The following is a 19,892-nucleotide window of genomic DNA, read 5'->3' on the forward strand; positions in this document are numbered from 1 at the left end:
AACTTAAACTCCCACTGTAGTATTAAAACATTAATCAAACAACAAAAACTGTAGTTATAGCAAATTTGAAAACAAAAATCAGGAAATGCTGGAGATATTCAGCAGGGCTGATGCTTGACCTGCTGAGTAATGTCCACAGGATTTTGTTTTTGTGTGATACAACTTGCACTCATTACAAGAGCTGATGGTTGACTTCAGGAAAGCCAGAAGTATGCAATCCAGTGATCACTAGGGGATCAGGGGTGAACAAATTTAGGTTCTTTGGAATCACTATCTTGGAGGATCTTGCCTGGACCCAACACATTAATGGCATAGTGAAGAAAGCATGTTAGCACCACTACTTCCTGTGGAGCTTTGGTATGACTGCAGAAACCCTAGTAAATTTCTAGATGAGTGGTGGTAAGTGTGCTGACCAGCTGCATTGTGCTTTGGTATGGGAACACCAATACCCCCTGAGCATAAAGCCCTCCAAAAGGTAGTGGACACATCCCAGGACATAGGGGAGGGGAAAACCCTCCTCACTGTTGAGAACATCTACAAGGAACACTGCCGTCAGAGAGCAGCAACAATCATCAAGATGAGATTTGCTTCCAAAAAAAAATCACTTTTTCCAAAAGTTGACACTCACATTTATTAACACCATCAAGAAATACAGTTCACCCCTTGACATTTCATAAATGTTCCTATATTCTGCCAAATCAAGTTTATGAATTAAAAACACTCCTGATTATTATCTTTCAGAAACACCACTATTGTTTATTCATCAAACCAGATGATCCCAAAACTAATATCCTCAAAAATGGTAGAATGTTATATACATGATTTTTACACAGATTGAAATGTCTGCAAGTGTCATTCTTGCATTTAAAAAAAATTATTAAGCAGCTCAGAATTGTAACATTAAATTTCTGCAAGTTCGAGAAGACGTGCCCATTTAACACAAGTGATGAGTCTGCTTAGATGTCTAAATATGTCAAAACCTTGGAACGTAAATATTTGTTTACCCTCACTCTATATCATTCCGCTGTGAATCACTCAACAGTTTATGCATCCCAGGATTTCTGACTTGCTTGGTTGTTCTTCAGACAAGGATGAGTGAAGTTCATGTGATAAAATGGGCAATTTGTTTCCTTTTGCATCCTTGGGATGATCACTTAGCTACAGTTTCCCAAAGAAGATCCTAACTGAGATCATGGAACACTGATTTGGGAGATAAAATCAAAAATTATTTGAACATTGAAAACAAATGATTTGCCATATCAATCCAATTATTTTAAAGATCATATTTGAAAACCCTGTGAAGAGTTAAGGCAAGCTAAAATTGTTCAAAATTAAATGATGCAAAATAAGTCTCAAAATAAACTTCACAAGAATGCAGCTATCGCCTTTTCAGTTCAATGAAGCAACAGATCATTTATTATGCTGAAGTTGCAAGGCATTGACTGCATATTTATCTCCAGAGTGATGTTGAATTTTTCTGGGCTTTGAAAATTCTGCTAATGTACCAAGAGTCAAAATCATTTTACTTCAAACATTCAAGATTTCAATCAATATGCATTTACTTTTTTTTCCATTTACTGTAGTCTATCAATCAATGGTTTTGGAACTCTTCGAACACTAGTTGTGTAATTTCAAAGACAAGGTCAAAAAGCCATTCATTCTTGGTCAACCATTTGCTGAGTTCACAACAGAATCAATAGAACCCAGATTCAAATCTGTAAACAATAGCTTTTTCAGCTCCTTTGCTCCAAGGGGAGGAGGAGGTGTGGTGACACGAAATTTCAACACTTTATTGGTTACAGTTCTCTCTGCCTGTAAATTAATAAACATCTCTTTCAAAAGCAGTTTCTTGTACACAGACATATTCTTGCATCAGCTCAAATTAAGCACATATTTACACAACAAATTGTATTACAGCAAAGTATACAGATTTACATGAACAGTAAAACGTACGACATCCCTGGTTAGTCTAGACCAGGGCTCAAGTTCAGTCATTGATATTATATACTTGTTTTAAAGATTGCCTCCTTTCACAGCTTACAATTTCCAGTATTGAAAGAAAGATACAACTCACTGGTTACTTTTCACATTCACATGACCTCCCACCCAGTCATTCAAATGAAAGGTACATCATGAAATATCCTCCCCAACTAAAGGCAACTCGCTGAAGATCATTGTCACTGCATGAGTTTTCTACTTCCTCTCTAGAGGAATGTTTTGGAACCATATCTTCAGATAGGCTGACAAGTAAATTCCATTCAGGTAGAAATAACGATGACACATACAAATTTGCCATTTATTTCTGGAAAAGCACTGGCACAAGACCATTGGCGGGAGAGAGAAATTAATTTAACATTGTTGAATGATCTTGTCATTAACAGAATTAGCAATTCTAAGATATAATTGGGGATCACAATTTCCCTAAATTTGAAAAGTATCCTTTTTTATGTAATGGCAGTAGGGGCAACCTATTAAAATGCCATTGAGACTTTTCTCCACTTTTCTACTTAAAATGATATGAAATGTTTTACGAGCTACCCAGGTTTTAAACCTGGTTCCAAATTTTGCATAGAGGAACAAACCAAAGTCAACTTGGAATCATTGCAAATAGCATGGCAAATCAATATTATGGGCACCCCACATTTTTATGGGCTACGTACACAATCAGCCATTTGTACCCAGAATGAAAAGGACAACCGTCAATTCAGGTACGAGGTAGAAAGCAAACATTTAGTTACAAAAAGTATTAAAAAAAAATCTATAATCAACCATGGTAAAAGGAGATCTCTGGGGGAGGCAGCAGAGAGAACAGAATCTTCTCAGGACATGCAAAAAGGACACATCTTGGTTCAATGGAATTAAGTACAAAATTCTTAAGTGTGGAAGCAAGAGATTTCATGTCAACTATAAAGCATTTTTACCATGTTACTAGATATTTCAATGTAGTTGCTTCACATCTGAACAGTATATTAGACTTGGTAATTAAAACAATTAACAGTTAAGAATTAAGGGGCAGAGGTTTAGAGGTAACATGAGGGAGAACTTCTTTACTCAGAGAGTGGTAGCTGTGTGGAATGATCTTCCGGGAGAAATAGTGGCGGCGGAGTCAATTGTATTATTTAAGAAAAGGTTGGACAGGTATATGGATGAGAAGAAGATGGAGGGTTATGGGCATTGTGCAGGGAGGTGGGATTAGAAAGGGGTGTTTGGTTCGGTGCGGACTAGAAGGGCCTAATGGCCTGTTTCCATGCTGTAATTGTTATGTTATGTTATAGTTTGCATGCAAACCTATTCCTTCTGCTCTGACATTCTGGTGCACACTTTTACATTTCTTATTTTTCTGCAAAATTATTAAGTGCACCATTGCCTTTCTTTGGTGCTCGTGAGTGTATAGGCTAATAACGGTTCATGTTCTCTCCCTGTGGTACTTCTCCAAGTTTGTGTGCCTCAGTGAGCAACCAATCAGCCCAGAGCTGACAGTATGGCTGAAATTTTAGTCACTGCTCATTACTGTGGCTCTTGTTACTGAATGTTTATGAGTCATGGGTTGTGGAGGTGTTCACAGGGATCCCAACAAGTATCAGAGCATGCAATTAATCTAAACTGTTAAAACACAAGAGATCTTTACAATTAACAAATGACAATCAAACTATTATCGTTCCTGAATGGCTTTGTATATTCCAGTTCAGGTATACTTTCTCAAAATTTAATGAGAATGAAGACTAAAGTTCTTCTAAATAGATTTCCACAGAGGAAAAAAATCTACAAGTTATAATGTCAAAAGATTGATTGCATGGTTAAAAAAAAACCCTATTTTCCCTAAGTTTTCTTTTAAATAAATTAGTGTTTTAATAAAGAGATTAAATGTACTGTTGTTTTCCTCTGACTGCCTATAGTAATGGTACAAATTTGTAATATTACCTGTACCACTGATTAATCAGCTGATCTAATTATTTGATGCTCATTATTTATTCCATTTTTGCTAATGCCCTAGGTGCTGCAATGCTCATGGATACAGGATTTTTATTCAAGCATTGAGCTATTTTTTGTACTAAGATTTTCCCTAGCTCAGAAATGGAACAGATGCACCAGGAAAGCAACAACACTTAACAAAATGTTCGGCCATTTTCTTTTTCATCATTTGAAGCTATCATGTCTTGTTAGAATATGATTCAGATAATTCTGATAGCTTACTCTAGTGAACATATTTCACACACTTGCTTTCTAGTCTGATCCATAGCAGGTATCATAGTAAAATATAATTTACACTGGTTTTACAATACTTCGCAATACATTGGAAATATCTTGTCAGAACACTGTAATGACTCTTATAGGACTGTAATCAGTTCTGCACTACTGAGCTAGAAAACCACGTCAAACAGACTGTTGCCCACTTAGCTAAATCAAACTCAGTATAACCTTCGATCCCAGAAGTTTTCAATCTGATTGAAGGACAATCTCCTCACAAATGATAAGATGTTATTCCAGTATTTTTATGATCACTGGTGGCTTCTTCCAAATGCCCAATGCAACACAGTCGCAATGATGACATTGAAGTTGCATTGAATTACACTGCATGTCACAGATTAGAGAAATTATGTTAGCAACTTAAGAGAAACAAAAAAAACACAAATCATGTTTGCTGCATCAGTTCTAACCAATGTACTTAAATATCAATTTCTCTGCCATCACACAAGTCTACAAGATTTAACTGAAGATCCAGCAGCAAATGAAGCTGAGAAAGTACTGTTCCTGTAAAATTACTAATTATGTTCATAATATAGACATTGCAACATCTTAACAGGTCAACTAGTATGTGTGGAGAGAAACAAAGTCAAAGTTTCAGGTCTGTTCCAATGGAAGGTCATCATCTAAAACATAACATTTGTTTCTTTCTTGACAAATCCTCCCTCCTGAGCAGATGCTGCATTTTATGATTTTATTACAATATTTCCAGCAATAGCAGTATTTTTATTTTGGTTTATGTTCAGTGAATTGGAAGGTAGACCACTAGAAGGTTGCTTCCTAAGGTTCAAGATGCTTTGCAATTACATAGAGAAAACAACAATTTGTCTTACTTTATTTTGCTTTAGAAACCCTGCTGTGGTGAAACAACACGGTCACAAAAGCCAACCATGGCTTCAATCAACCTAACTCATTTATCAAAATGGGGGTGGCAGAGTATGTAATTCAGTACTGTACAGAAAACAAGTTCTCACACCGTCTCTTTTACTTTTAGGTTTAAGGTTCAAATTTATGACTTGCAAAAAAAATGCAAGACTATCATTCACTTAAAATTCTATTATCCCTCAGTCCTTATAAAAATGTTCTTGTTAAGCAAACAGTTATTACTATATCATGTTGCAGTAGAAGCACATCAACACCGGGTCTCAAAGTTCCACAGAGATTTGTGACACTGGCAATTATCTCCATACAGCAATTTACTCCTTCATTATCTAACCTTCTGACTTATATCTTTGAGCCAAAATCAGAGTACAAAGACAAAGTATGATTAATAAAATTTGTGAAAGCCCACGTGTTTAAAAACAAAATCTGTCTATTTGCATGTTAGACTCTGCCAATGTGGTTTTGCTACTATTGAGCTGAGCAAGAGATGATTTTTTTGTTTGTTTGAAAAACATGACCATTCATCTTCAAAACACAATTGAAAGAGTTCATTTCCCCCTTTTTCATAGCTGAAGGTGCTGACTATTTATGCTTTGCATTATCAGCTGTAAAGTAAAAATATGAAAAACTTTAACCAACAGTAAAAAAAATACAGTCCCTTACCCTACCATGTGACTGACAGACTTTAAACTGTTCAATCATCATAAATTATTCTGTAATCCAATAAACAATGCACATAAAAATGAGAAAAAAAATTAAGCTTCCGTATTAAAATTAAAGTTGATGGATTACTGCAGCACATTTACAACTGAACAAGGAAAGATGACAGAACTGAAATCAAATAATAACATTAAAAATGTACATAATTTACAAATAGGGTACTCACTACTCAATGTTATCAAACCCTGAAGCATTCAATCAGACTAATTAATTATCAGTGCTTTATATGTATATTTTCAAGTTAACATGGTTGTGGGCTGCAAAACAGCAATAATTGAATATGGTATATCAAACCATTCTGCTTCCCCAAAAATGTGAACAATTTTATGGTTTTATATCAGCAGCTTGTCTGTTTCTATCCAGGTCTCCCTTTGCTTATCTTTCTTACAGATTTTGAATTAATCTGTAGAACTATAACACAGTTCCAGTTCAACCACCAGGACAAGTTGGGCAGCCTGCACAGAAATCAAAGAAAGTATGAGTACAGTACATTTTGGGGATGGCATAGATGGAAGGGAAAAATTTGTATGCAAAATACAGACAAGTAGTGAAGAGAAAAAGATAATTTAAACCAGTAATGTAGAAACAAGAACTTTACCCAATATAATCTGAATGAATTTTGTGACAATACATTCACTTGAAAGGGGGAGAGAGAGAAAAAAAGAGAAAAGTTTAGGAGTTAACTATACTAGTGTATTGATAATGTGCAACATGGAGCTGTAATAGCTTTCTCCTGGTTTTTCTAATGAAAGTGAGCTTCTGACATCTACTGCATCATCCAGACATGATGAAGTTAAAGGAGAAGGTAACTCAATCTTGCAAACAGAAAGAGATTGATTGAATTATAAAGGAAATATACTGGCAAGATCAGGCGAAAGTGGTGTGATGAGCTTTAGTCTTTGCAAAATAGGTTAAAATTATTCAAATGAAAATATGCAATACACAGCATTAATTGGTAACTTACTATAACTTCCAACCTTTAATCTGCAGCACACATAGCTTGCACCTGGTGAGTGATATTAATAGAGATACTATTCCTTGTACCTCTCCTGTTCTCAAATGATGAAATGCAAAGAACCCACACCACTTTCTCCAGCACAGTTGAGATAGCCATGCCTCACGATGTTACTCCCACACACTCCTTGTTAATCCACCATCAAATAACTAAAAGAGGAGAGAAGCTGAGTCACAAACGATAGTGAATTCTGACTATCTGTAAATTCAATTTTCAGAAAAAAAAACCCATTTCAGAATAAACAATCAGCCTTAAGTTTCTAGAGAATGATTCATGAATTGAACATTTACTCATCTGACTGTTCTGCAAATTTGGGAATATTAATTTCAACAACAGGATTGTTCAAACAAATATTTTACCTCTTCTATTTGTACTGATGTTGGAGGATAGCAATCGCCATTTTTCCCAGTGAAATCCACAGATGCCCTCTTACGCTCGGAGGCACTGAATATTGAAAATCCTAGCTCTATTACCATCCACTTTAGTTCCAAATGAGATGAACATGAACTTGGTTAATATTTTTCATTTTAAAATTTCAATGCAGTCGTTGGAGGTCTGCACAATATCTTCTTTTACCCAAGAGGAAGGAAAATAATCTCAAGTTTGACTTGAGATTTATCGCATGACCCACCTTTTCCTCTCTTCCAGGCAATACAATGATGTAATTTAACTCATTCTGTGTGTTGAAACAGGCTCAGCAGAATTACATACATGACAGGTTCAAATGAAGTTCTGCAGCCTGAAGTTAGAATTGATAACCACAAAAGAGAAGAGTCTTCAGCGATAAATTGCCTGCAGGACAATGGTGGAAGTTTTTAAAAATCAACAGATTTTCTACCAACTCTCCACGAATCATATGAAAAAATCAACAGATTTTCTACCAACTCTCCACGAATCATATGAAATTCGCAATGAAAATTAAGCAAGCATAAGCACCTTGTAACCTGAAAGCTACCTTAAGATATGAGATCGAAATAGACTCACAGGGTGTGGATAATCATCAACAGTAGCAAACAATGCACCAGAAGATTAGAAAACAGCAAAAAGTTCACAGGAATATCATTTCTTTTTAAATAATATACTGAGCATTGTTTTGTGCAGAAGCACTTCCTTTAGTCCTGAATCAAACGTTTTTGGTACATATTTCAGACAGAATGTGGGGTGGATGATAATGTTACACTCGCATCTCTGAGGCCCCTTATGCCACTCTGTCAAGGTCTCCTCTCTGTTCTGCAGAGCCATTTGATGACTGGTTAACTTTTTTCATTCCTTCCATCACTCCAATCGTAGTTACTCTGCAAAGAAAAAAAAACACAAATGTGTTGTTAAGTTTTAGGGAAAAAAAATAATGGATACTATCTCCAGGTTCAAAGATGCTTATTTCGATTGGCTATTCTGTATGCGAGTTAGGAGAGAGAGTACCTGTAAACTGCATGGCCATTGTTCTACTTAAGCCAAGTCCATCAGTCACTCGCACTTACCAGCTGGAGTTGCCAAAAAGCCCTAGGTGATATTCACCTCATTAACCATAGGCCTGAAACCTTTAGTCACTGCTCTGCCTGAGATCCAAACACCACAGCAATCTTCCTACAGAATGGTTTCTGCTTTCTCAAAGAGAAGTGAACAAGACAGGAAATTAATTTGTTATGAATCAGGAATTCAGCCAGGGAACACTTGTCATGTGGCTCAGTAGACAGTGTCTTGAAGAATCTTGAACAAGTAGTTGCACGCTTAAAAAAAAGCTTAATTTTTCCGTCGAGCCCTCTGAAATATTGCTTTGTTTCATTTTACTTTCTTCCTCGGATGGAAGCCAAGAGTATATTCCCTCATCAAGCAGGAATAAATCATTTTGTTGAGTGGACAAGGTGCAACGAGAAGCTAAATTGTTTTCCCCGCACACCTTCCCAAGAGAAATTTATTTCAAATTTACCATCTGCACAATATCCTCGAAACTTGCTTTTAAATGAATTTCCTGCAAATACCTCACTATTTTGTGTTCTAGAAGTCAAATAGGTAGGTCTTCATGTTATATTCTTAACTTCTGTGAAGAATATCCATCAGAACAGAAATAAATTCATGAGTAAAACATGAAAGTCTGCAGGCACTGTGATTGAAGTAAAAACAATGCTGGGGAAACTCAACAGTGTACTTTCTATAGCAAAGATAAAGATATATAGTCAATGTTTTGGGTGATGAAGAAGAGAGAGGAAGAATTGACAGTAGGCTTGCAGAAACTGGAGAAGTCGACGTTGATGCCATCCTGCTGGAGAGTTCAGAGATGGAAAATTAGGTGTTGCTCCTCTAATTTATGGGTGGTCTTGGTTTAACAGTATATGAGGACATAGACAGACATGTCAGTGTGGAACTGGGGCGCAGAATTGAAATGTTTGGCCACTAGGGGATCCCTATCACTGAGGACAGAAAGAAGATGCTCAGCGAAGCAATCTCCCCTCATCTGTGTCTAGTCTCTCCAATTTAGAGAAGGCCACAGAAGGAGCATTGGATGCAGTTGATGACTCCCACGGATGCACAAGTGAAGTGTTGCTTCACTTGGAAGTACTGTTTAGGGCCCAAATGGTGGTGAGGGAGGATATGTGGGTGCAATTGTGGAGAAAGGTGAGAACAAGTTCCACCAGGTGGTGCAAGGTGACTGGTTAGTCTCTTGTCAGGAAAGAAACAAAGGTCCTTCTGTATGGGAGATTGAGGTGTAAAGTGATTGGACGTTCATAGTGAAAATGAGATGGCCAAGTTCAGGGAATTGGAGGTCATTAAAGAGTAGGAGGGCATGTGAGATATCGCAGATGTATGTAGGGAGGGATTGGACAAGGAGAAACAAAATGGATTCAAGGTAAGATGTTACAAGATCAGTGGGGCAGGAACATATGGAAACAATGGGTCCATTTGAATAATTGGGTTTGTGATCTTAGGTAGCAGGTAGAATCACACAGTGCCACAATGAGGTCGGAGGCCATGGGAGAAAGGTGACCAGAGGTTAGATACTGTACTGGATTCAGTGGCTTGAAGTTCTATGGTGGGGTCCTGTAGAAAGGGTAAGTTCAGAAATAACTTCATCTTAGGTTTGTGAAAGTGATGCCAATTAAAAAAGAAATACACGAGAAAAAAGTCTGTACTGTTACAAACAACAGGAAAACGACCAGGTTTGTAAAAATTGTACAGTCTATACATCTAGATGCAATGCAGCTCAACAAGAAATCTGCAGATGCATGGGTTAAGTGCAGTATACAAAAGTGCAGGAGAAACTTCACAAGTTATCCGTATATTTTGGCATGCAAGTTAACCCCCCCCCCCATTTTTCAGCCTAATTTTAAGGGTTTTATAGTATATCCAGTGTACAAGTTGATCCTCATTTTTCGGGCTGTCTGGGCCTCCCAGGAACAACCCAAAATTTTTAAAAATACCCCAATCACAAGTACCAAAGCTGTAAATTAAGTAAGTTTAAAAATCCTCAGCCTACCAGACAGCAATGGTGATGGCACATGGAACTGGAGCGGTGACATCATGCTCCAGGCAGGAGCAGACACCTTGGACTACCTACCAGTCAGGCAGGAGCGGTGAGGGCTACCTCAGAGTCCTAGGTAGGAGCGGTTATGGTGGCGCCCAGCAGAGGGGAGGTGTTGGGGAGTGGCAGCACTGGTGGTGGGAAGGTGCTTCCAGCATTGACATGTATGCTGAATTGATGTCAATCAGGTTTTTTTTTGTGAATTTAAGGTCTCAAAAGTCGACCCCTTTTTATTTTTAGAAAATTTTTAGGGTTTCATAACTTGACTTATTCACCAAAATATATGGTATATTGCATCTATGGAAAGCTGAATACAATTGATGTTTCCGCCCTTCCTCAACTCCCTTGATTCTTTTCAGAAAGCTATCTTTCTCAGCCCTCTGCCCCTCCCCTTATTTCCTTTCAGCTGCAGCCTCTTCTTCCCCATCCAACCTGTATCCATATCATCTGCTAGCCTGTGCTCTTCCCCTCACCTATCTCCACACCTTCTCATTCAGGCACCTGCCTGATTTTAGGTACACCTGAAGAAAGGCTCAAGCCCTCAACCAGATTGATAAAACACAAAGCATACCAGATTCATGCAAAACAGCAATAATTACAGTAATACCAAAGACAGGGAAAGATCCACTTGCACCAGCATCATATAGACCAATATCTCTACTTAACACAGATTATAAGATAATAGCTAAACTATTAGCAAACAGATTGGCCGACTATGTACTAAAAATAGTAAATCTAGACCAAACTGGATTTATTAAAAAAAAGACGAACAACAGACAATATCTGTAAATTTATTAACTTAATTCATGCAGTAGAAGGAAATAAAACTCCAACAGTAGCGGTTGCTTTAGACACAGAGAAGGCCTTTGACAGAGTAGAATGGAATTATTTATTCAAAGTACTACAAAAATTCAGCCTACCAAAGAAATATATTAATTGGATTAAAGCATTATATAAGGGGCCATTGGCAAAAGTGACAGTAAATGGATATATATCAAAACAATTTAACTTAAGCAGATCAACAAGGCAGGGATGTCCACTATCTCCCTCACTGTTCGCGTTAGCTATAGAACCACTAGCAGAACTGATAAGAACAGAAAATAAAATAAGAGGGATAAAAATAAAAGAGAAGGAATATAAAATCAGTCTATTTGCAGATGGCGTTATAATATACTTAACAGAACCAGAAATATCAATAAAAGAATTACATAGGAAATTGAAGGAATATGGAGAAGTATCGGGGTACAAGATCAACGCAAATAAAAGTGAAGCAATGCCAATGAATAATGCGGATTTCAAAGTTTAAGAAAGAATCGCCATTTAGATGGCAAACACAAGCAATGCGATACCTAGGTATACAACTAAATAAAAACCTCGGCCATCTATATAAACTCAATTACCATCCATTAATGAAAAAATTACAAGACGACTTAGAGCATTGGAAAGACTTACCACTAACACTGATAAGAAGGATAAACTGTATTAAAATGAATATTTTCCCAAGGATACAATATCTATTTCAGTCATTACCAATATACCTAACAGAGAAATTCTTCAAGGAGTTAAAGAAAATAATAAGGAAATTCTTATGGAAAGGGGGAAACCGAGGATAGCACTAGATAAAATAACAGAATGGTAAAAACAAGGAGGCTTACAACTACCAAACTTTAAGAATTATTATAGAGCCGCACAATTAAGATACCTATCAGATTTTTATCAAACAAGGAAAAAACCAGATTGGACCAGATTAGAACTAGATAAAATAGGGGAGAAGATACCTGAACATATACTATATAAATGGGATGAAAAATTGGTGCAACGTAGGAATTCACTGGTATTGCATCATCTGTTCAACATTTGGAAGAAGATTCATATAGAAAGGAATAAAACAAATTACCAACTACCAAAACTAATATTGACGCAAAATCAGCTAATCCCTTTCACAATAGATAACCTTTCCTTTAGAGAATGGGAGAGAAAAGTGATCAAAAGAATAGAAAATTGTTTTTCGGGAAATAAATTATTATCCTTTGAACAAATGAAGGATAAACCTATTTGAAGGACAAATTGGGAAACAGTCTGAGGTTACCAGAAGGAAGCAATTTTGAATATGTGATTACAGACACAATGATAATTAAAAAATTTGTAACAAACATGTACATCAAACTGCAAGAAAAGGAGAACGAGGAAACAAACGGTAAACCTAAACAAAAATGGGAACAAGATCTAAACATAAAGATAAAGAATGAAACACGGGAGAAGCTATGCTACGGAACTATGAGAAATACAATAAACACGAGGTTACGCATGATACAATATAACTGGATACACAGGCTATACATCACACCTCAAAAGTTAAATAAATGGGACCCAACAGTATCAGACAGATATTTTCGCTGTAAAAAGGAAACGGGAACAACAATTCATACAATTTGGACATGTGAGAAAGTGGAAAAATTTTGGGAAGATCTAAACCAGATATTAAATAAAATCACAAAAAGCAATATACCAAAAAACCCAGAGATCTTCCTCCTAAGTAATATAAGAAACAAAGAATTTGATCTCGATTTGGATGGAGTACAAAAAAGATTTGTTATGATAGCCCTAGCTGTAGCAAAAAGATGTATTATGTCAACCTGGAAATTAGAAGACAACTTGAGAATACAACAATGGTATATAGAAATGAATAAATGTATTTCATTAGAAAAAATAACAAATAATTTAAGAAATAACATTACAATATTCGAACAAATATGGGAGCCATACATGAAACACAATAGAGAAATCCTACCATGGACTTCCACCACCTAAAATGACAGAAGGAGAAGACAACGAAAAGAACTAACTCAGTAAAATTTCTTATTTATTTTTATTAAGTGACAACATTGTTTTAGTGGGTTTAATGTATCTTATAGATTGAACTTCAAATAGATGGGGAAGGGGGTGAGGGAGGGAGGGAAGGGAGGGGGGAAAAAGGGGGAAAAAATGACACTGTATATATTTAAGAAGAAAAATGTCTGTATGTATCTTGGTCAATATGGTTTATAGTGTGAAAAATAAAAAAATTAAAAAAAAAAGGCTCAAGCCCAAAACATCATCTTGGATGCTGCATGACCAGCCGAGTTTCTCCACCACTTTTGTGCACTGTATTGCATGCCATGCAGGATCATTACTGCAGTATTCAAATCGACTGCTCAGCAAACTGCTGGCAGGTACGTGCAAGCACATTATTTTAGAACCAAAGATAGCTTCTAGCTTACAGGGTGAATATATAAAGTATATCACTCAATTAGTCCATATTACTGATTGCAAAAATTCTAGTGATCACACTGGAGGCATTAATTACACATAAAACAACACAAGTTGAAAGCACTTCTATAAACTCTAGAAATCAGTATTCAAAGTACAATTCAAGTGCTTTCCATGGTCTTGCTCAAGGTCTATTGCAAAATAAAATCCCTCTGGCTCAAAGTGAATTGCAGTATTATGGAGAGACTGAGGATTGTGGGATCTGTGGCTCAAATGGTTCATTTGCCAAAAGCCTGTCGCAGGTGTCCTTCATTACTCAGGGGTTGCACCTTCACACAAAGCAGAACAGCAGAGATGAAAAAGTTCAGAGATTAATTTAAATTCAAAGGTTGCTGCACCAAGCTTTCAACACGATCTAGCCTTTCGACCAGAAAACATACTCAGTCATCTCTCAATGCCATTCCAACAATAGCGAGCTATTTGACAGATGGAAGCAGGAGTGTGTCAGGCTATTTAATAACACTTTCTTAGTGTTTGATTAAGGGGAGGAAAATATGTAGCAAAGGTACAAGCTTTTGGTATAGAGTATTGATTGTAAAGCTGCCTCATTAAGACAAATATGCAATGTACTGAACCCATCTCAAAACCATTCTTCTCACTGCCACTAAATAGTAAATTTCTCTGTTAAACAATAAAGTCTGCAGATGCAGAGGTCCAGTTAAACACAAAAATGTGGTGGAGAAACTCAGCAGGTCATGCAGCATATAGAGGAAGGATAGCCAACATTTCAGACCCAAGCCTCATGCTTTGAAGAACAGCTCAAGCCTGATATCGAGGTAGCATAAGTATGGCACCAAGGCACCCCAATAAATTTAAAGTCAATGGGCAGCCAATGGCAAGACCCCAATGACAGGAATCATAACTTGACATGGTTGTGGTTGTTGAAGGTCAATAATCCTAGTCCTGCTACATTACTGGAGGAGTTCCTTAGGGCATAGTCCTTGGGCTAACCCACTTCATCAACAACTACTTCCATCACAAAGTCAGAAGTAGGGATGTTCACTGATGATACATCTTAAATTAGGACTTTGAAGGAATCTTTTAGATGAGTGCAGCTCCAAAATGTTTAAATGGCAGCCCTTCAACCTCTCTAAACATTCATTCTCTCCATAACTGGCAAACCATGTTTGGAGTGCACACCATCTACAAAACGCACAGTAGTTGCTAACCCAGGCTTTTCTGACAGTCTCCTAATCACCTGACGTCAACCATCAAGAATAACAAAGGCAGGAGATGCCTAGAACACCACCTCCTACGGATTCTCCAGTCACACAATATCCTGATATTGAAAAATATCACTAGTCCCTCATCATCGTTGAGCCAAATCCTCCAAGTTCTTGGATAAGAGAATTGTGGGAGTACTTTCACAAGAGGACTGAAGAGACCATAAACCATAGTTCAACACCTCCTTCTCAAGAGCATCTGTGGTAGGTAATGAACGCTGGCTTATATGGCAACAAGAAGATCTTGAAAATTAATGTTAAAAAACTGCTTTCAGAAAAAAACAACTACCCATTCAAAAATTTTTTTAAAGCAAGAAGTTAAGGCAGTGTACAAGCTTCACTCTTGGTTATTAGGGTGATGCCAATATTTCAGGAAGTTTTTTTGCTCACTTTCTGATATGTGTTCCAGAAGTGGTTTTCAAATAAAGAGCACCCTGTGCTAAATGCTTCAACTGCTTGACTCAAAGCATTGGTCTTAATTTAAAGTAGAGAAGAAACATTCAAAGTCCAAACCACTCTTCAGACTAACGTTCCATCTCAACCAGTAGCACCAAAAATATATTAATAGTTTCTAGGCTTCAGCATCTTTTGGGAACTTCAGTTCTGACACTCCTGTTGCAGTGTTGTTGAGTGTATTTAAATGAGGAACATTAGTGGGATACTTGAGGGTGGTGGGAGGGGATAGGGATGGGATGGTTTAGAAACTCAAAGAACCATATATAGCAGTCTTTTAAATTTCACAATTCTACCTACCTCTAGTATACTTCTACTTTCTTAAAAAATATTAAAACTATATCACCCTTTGAGGAAGAACATTCCAAAGACATAAATCTCAAAAAATTGCAAAATTTTTGTTGGTCTTTATTTCATGTTACTTTGAATTGAAACAATTAATGACAGAACTTGCTTTAGAAACCTTAATAACCCAGTGGTAGAAGAACTGTCAACAAACAGTCACATCCCAGATTTGCAATAGACAAGGTCTACTACAGCCTTTAGCATTGTTTATTTCTGGCTGTCCAAGGATAGAAAGTGGGTTTAACCAGGAACAACATGCAATTTTTCTTAAAGGAAAATCTCCCACAAGAAAGATACAAAGGAGAGCCACAAGATTGATGCCCCATTTAAAACAGAATAGCCATGAGAAGGCTTAAAAAACTAGATTGGAATCCTTTGATCTGGTTTGAGCCTTTTAAAGTATTGCAGCACACAAAAGTGCTGGAGAAATTCACCAGGTCACACAGCATCCATAGAAAATAAAAGGCAGTCAATATTTCAGACCTTAGATCTTCTTCAGGCCCAAAACATCATCTACCTTTCACTTTCTATGGATGCTTCATTGCCTGCTGAGTTTCTCCAGCACTTTTGTGCACTGCACAAGACACCAGCATCAGAAGATTTCATTTTTACTTACAAAATAATGTTAGGATTAGACTGCAACTGGATAGAAGTCACACTTATACATGACTTAAAGGTAGAATTGGATGCAATAATTTTTCCCCTTCCAGAAACAGTTGACCTACGGAACAGATCACAGCTTGTGATGGGCATTAATTTGTTCGTCTTTGTGTGAATGCTGAACTCGTTTTGGCTGGAGCACCTTAATATACAAGAGTACATACAGAGTAATGCAATTCAGGTCTATTGAAATTGAAATGATTTAAAAAAAAGACATATAGCACAGTAACAGGCCCTTACGGCCCACAAGCCTGTGCCACCCAATTAACCTACAACCCCCAGTATATTATGAAGGGCAGAAGGAAACCGGAGCACCGAGGGTACCCATGCAGACACAGGGAGAACATACAAAGTCCTTTCAGACAGCATGGGATTCGAACCCTAGTCCCATTCGGTGGCACTGAAACAGTGCTGCGCTAACTGCTGCCTTAATTTTGATTTTGATTATTCAATGAAATAAAATAATTTATCTACCCCTGAAAAAGACTTGGTCCTTCCTCATCCTCCAAGTTGATCTCAATATTACGGTCAGAAACAAAACCTCACCCAGCTTTCTCCCATTCAACCTCCTTTAATGAATGTGCTTCTCCAACTGTGACTTGTTTAAATCTAGCACAAAAACCTATCATCACGACAAGCATGATTGGTATGAATGGGAATACATTTAGGAATTCATCACCAAGGTTGCCACACAGAGCAAATCTAAAGCAAGCTATTCTATTACATACAGCTGAAACAAAGTATCCTCACAAAGAGATGACTTTTACACAGCGATTAAACTGAAACATACTCAATTTCACTCCCCATCCTTCTCCAAGAGAAATGACCTGTCCAGAAGAACAATTAGTTGTGATGCTGTAAATGTTCCTGAATGCAAGGACTCCATTTCATCTGAGCTTTGCTGGCAAAAATTTACCAATTGTAGTGGCTAATACGGTAGATGCCACTAAATAAAAGCAAACACACACAAAGGTAGTCAACTCAAGACTAGTTTACTGCAGACACACACAGACCTTTTATTCCCTGCCTGTTCATGAGCTCATTAGTTAACAGCTGCTGGTCCACAGGACCAGCACCCCACCTTTTTAGGCAGGGGCTTCATCTGATCCACTCACTGTACTTTGGCATCCAGCACTACTAGCCCACGATGTGTCAGGTAAGTCTGTGAACTGAAAGTGGCGGTTTGCAATACCGCGTTGTGCACCCGCTCACCCTCCCCCAGAATTGTCACCGTAACTTAAGATGCCAGATACGCTTGACTTAGGCGGACGTCCACGTCGCCTGTGTTGAGGGCACTGAACTGGTGAAGTAGAATCCATATGGGCGGGTTTAAGTCTGTCCACGCTGAATAGCTGCAGATGCCCTCCGATGTCTAATGTATATACCACTCCATCTCTCTTAATCACATGAAATGGTCCTTCATATGGTTTTAGTAACGGTGCCCCTGGAACCTGTCTTCGAACAAATACAAATTCAGTGTTTAATTGTGATTGGGGCACTTGTTGCCATGCCATTTGGTAGAGGATGGTTTGCTGTTAGCAATACCCTTGCAGAGTTGTTGCAGGACGTCCATGTCTGAATTGCTTGTGAAGTGACGATCTCCTGGAACCATAAGGGTCGTACTATACATCAATTCTGCAGACAAATCTTCTTTTGGAGCTGTTCGTACTCCTAGTAGAACCCAAGGTAGTTCATCGACCCAGTTGGGACCAGTGAGTTGGGCCTTCAGTGAAGATTTTAGTTGTCGATGGAAACGTTCCACCAGGCCGTTGGACTGCGGATGGCATGCAATAGTGCGGTGCAACTGTGTACCACAAAAACGAGCCAAGGAAGCCCATATCGCCAAAGTGAACTGTGGTCCACGGTCCAAAGTTATGTGTGTAGGCACTCCAAATCTAGCAATCCAATTTAAGATGAATGCTCTAGCACATGCCTCGTATCACTGACTGGTAATGGAATGGCCCCTGGCCAGCGTGTGAAGCAGTCTACTACTGTGAGAATATACCTCATGTCCTGTGATACTGGTAATGGTGCAAACAGATCCACGTGCACATGCTCATATCTTCTGCGTATTGTCGGGAAAGGCTGCAGGGGTGCCTTGGTGTGGTGTTGAATTTTCGCAGATTGGCAGGATACACACTTTCATGCCCATTGCGCGATGTCTTTTTTTCAACCCATGCCACATGTACTTGTTTGACATTATTTTGACTGAAGTCCTGATGGATGGGTGTGATAGATTGTAAATGTCATCAAAAAGATGCCATCTCCAAGATAATGGGACCAATGGTCGAGGATAGCCCAACGATACATCACAAAGGAGATCTGGACTACCTTGTTGTGGTGCCACCTGTCGAATGTAGAGTCCAGTAATAGCTGTACTGTATGCCTGTATATCCGGATCCGTGGATTATGCCGCAGCCAGTTCAGCCATGTTGACTCCACCTTGAATATGACACACACTTGATCTAGAGAGCACATCTGCGACCAGATTGTCCTTTCCTGAAATATGATGCATGTTCGTAGTAAACTCTGAAATGTAGGACAAATGTCGTTGTTGTCTTGCCATCCAAGGATCTGTGACTTTGCTAAAAGCAAAAATGAGTGGTTTATGGTCTGTGAATATGGTGAAATGTCAACCTTCCAAGATATAACGAAAGTGCCTTAGAGCCAGATAAAGTGCTAATAGTTCTTGATCAAAGGCGCTGTACTTCATTTCCACTTGTCTTAGATGACGACTAAAGAAGGCAAGGACCTGATAATGGCCATTGACGTATTGTTCCAGAACTGCACCCACAGCTGTTCCCATGGCATCTGTGCTAAGCTTTAAAGCAGCTTCAGGATTTGGATGCGCAAGCATTTCTGCTTTGGCTAATGCCTCTTTAGTGGACATAAATGTGGCCTCTGCCTCTGCAGTCCAGGTAAATGTTTTTGTTTGGAGCAGAGAGGATGTCAGCAATCCCGGGAATAAATCTGTGATAAAAAATTAGCATTCCCAAAAACTTCTGTAGCCCTTTGATGGTGACAGGTCTGGAGAATGTATGAATGTCGTCTACCTTGCCTGATTACGGAGATATGCTGTCTGCTATAATTTTATGCCCTAAGAATTCTATGGTTGACTTGCCAAATTGACATTTGTCAAAGTTAATTGTCAGACCAAAGTCTTGGTGCCATTGGAAAAGGTGGCGCAATTGCAGGCAGTGATCTTGCTCATTTTCACTTGCTACAAAGATGTCGTCCAAGTAAATATACGCAAAGTCTAAATCTCTGCCTGGAGCATCCATAAACCACTGAAAAGTTTGTGCGACATTCTTTAAGCCAAATAGCATTCTGAGGAATTCAAAAAGACCAAACGGCATAATAATTGCTGTCTTGGGAATATCATTCTCATGAATCGGTATTTGATGATATCCCTTAACCAAATCAATCTTTGAAAATATGCGGCAATGATGTAGATGGGAGGTGAAATCCTGTGTGTGTGGAATTGGGTATCCATCACATCATTAAGCCTACGGTAGTCGCC

The 19,892-nt window shown here is 38.1% G+C and overlaps 1 protein-coding gene across 2 annotated transcripts in view; it reads right to left on the bottom strand.

Moving 5' to 3' along the window:
- Positions 1–605: 605 nt before the first annotated feature.
- Positions 606–19,892, bottom strand: part of LOC138736609 (protein GPR107-like) — a 122,841-nt gene continuing 103,554 nt past the window's right edge. For both annotated transcript variants that reach the window (XM_069886397.1, XM_069886402.1), the window contains one exon: positions 606–8,157. In XM_069886397.1, the coding sequence (XP_069742498.1) occupies positions 8,061–8,157 (97 nt within the window). In that variant the 3' untranslated portion in view covers positions 606–8,060. The remainder of the gene's footprint in view (positions 8,158–19,892) is intronic.

This window comes from Narcine bancroftii, chromosome 1, assembly GCF_036971445.1.
Source record: "Narcine bancroftii isolate sNarBan1 chromosome 1, sNarBan1.hap1, whole genome shotgun sequence".
In the NCBI taxonomy this organism is placed as follows: domain Eukaryota; kingdom Metazoa; phylum Chordata; class Chondrichthyes; order Torpediniformes; family Narcinidae; genus Narcine; species Narcine bancroftii.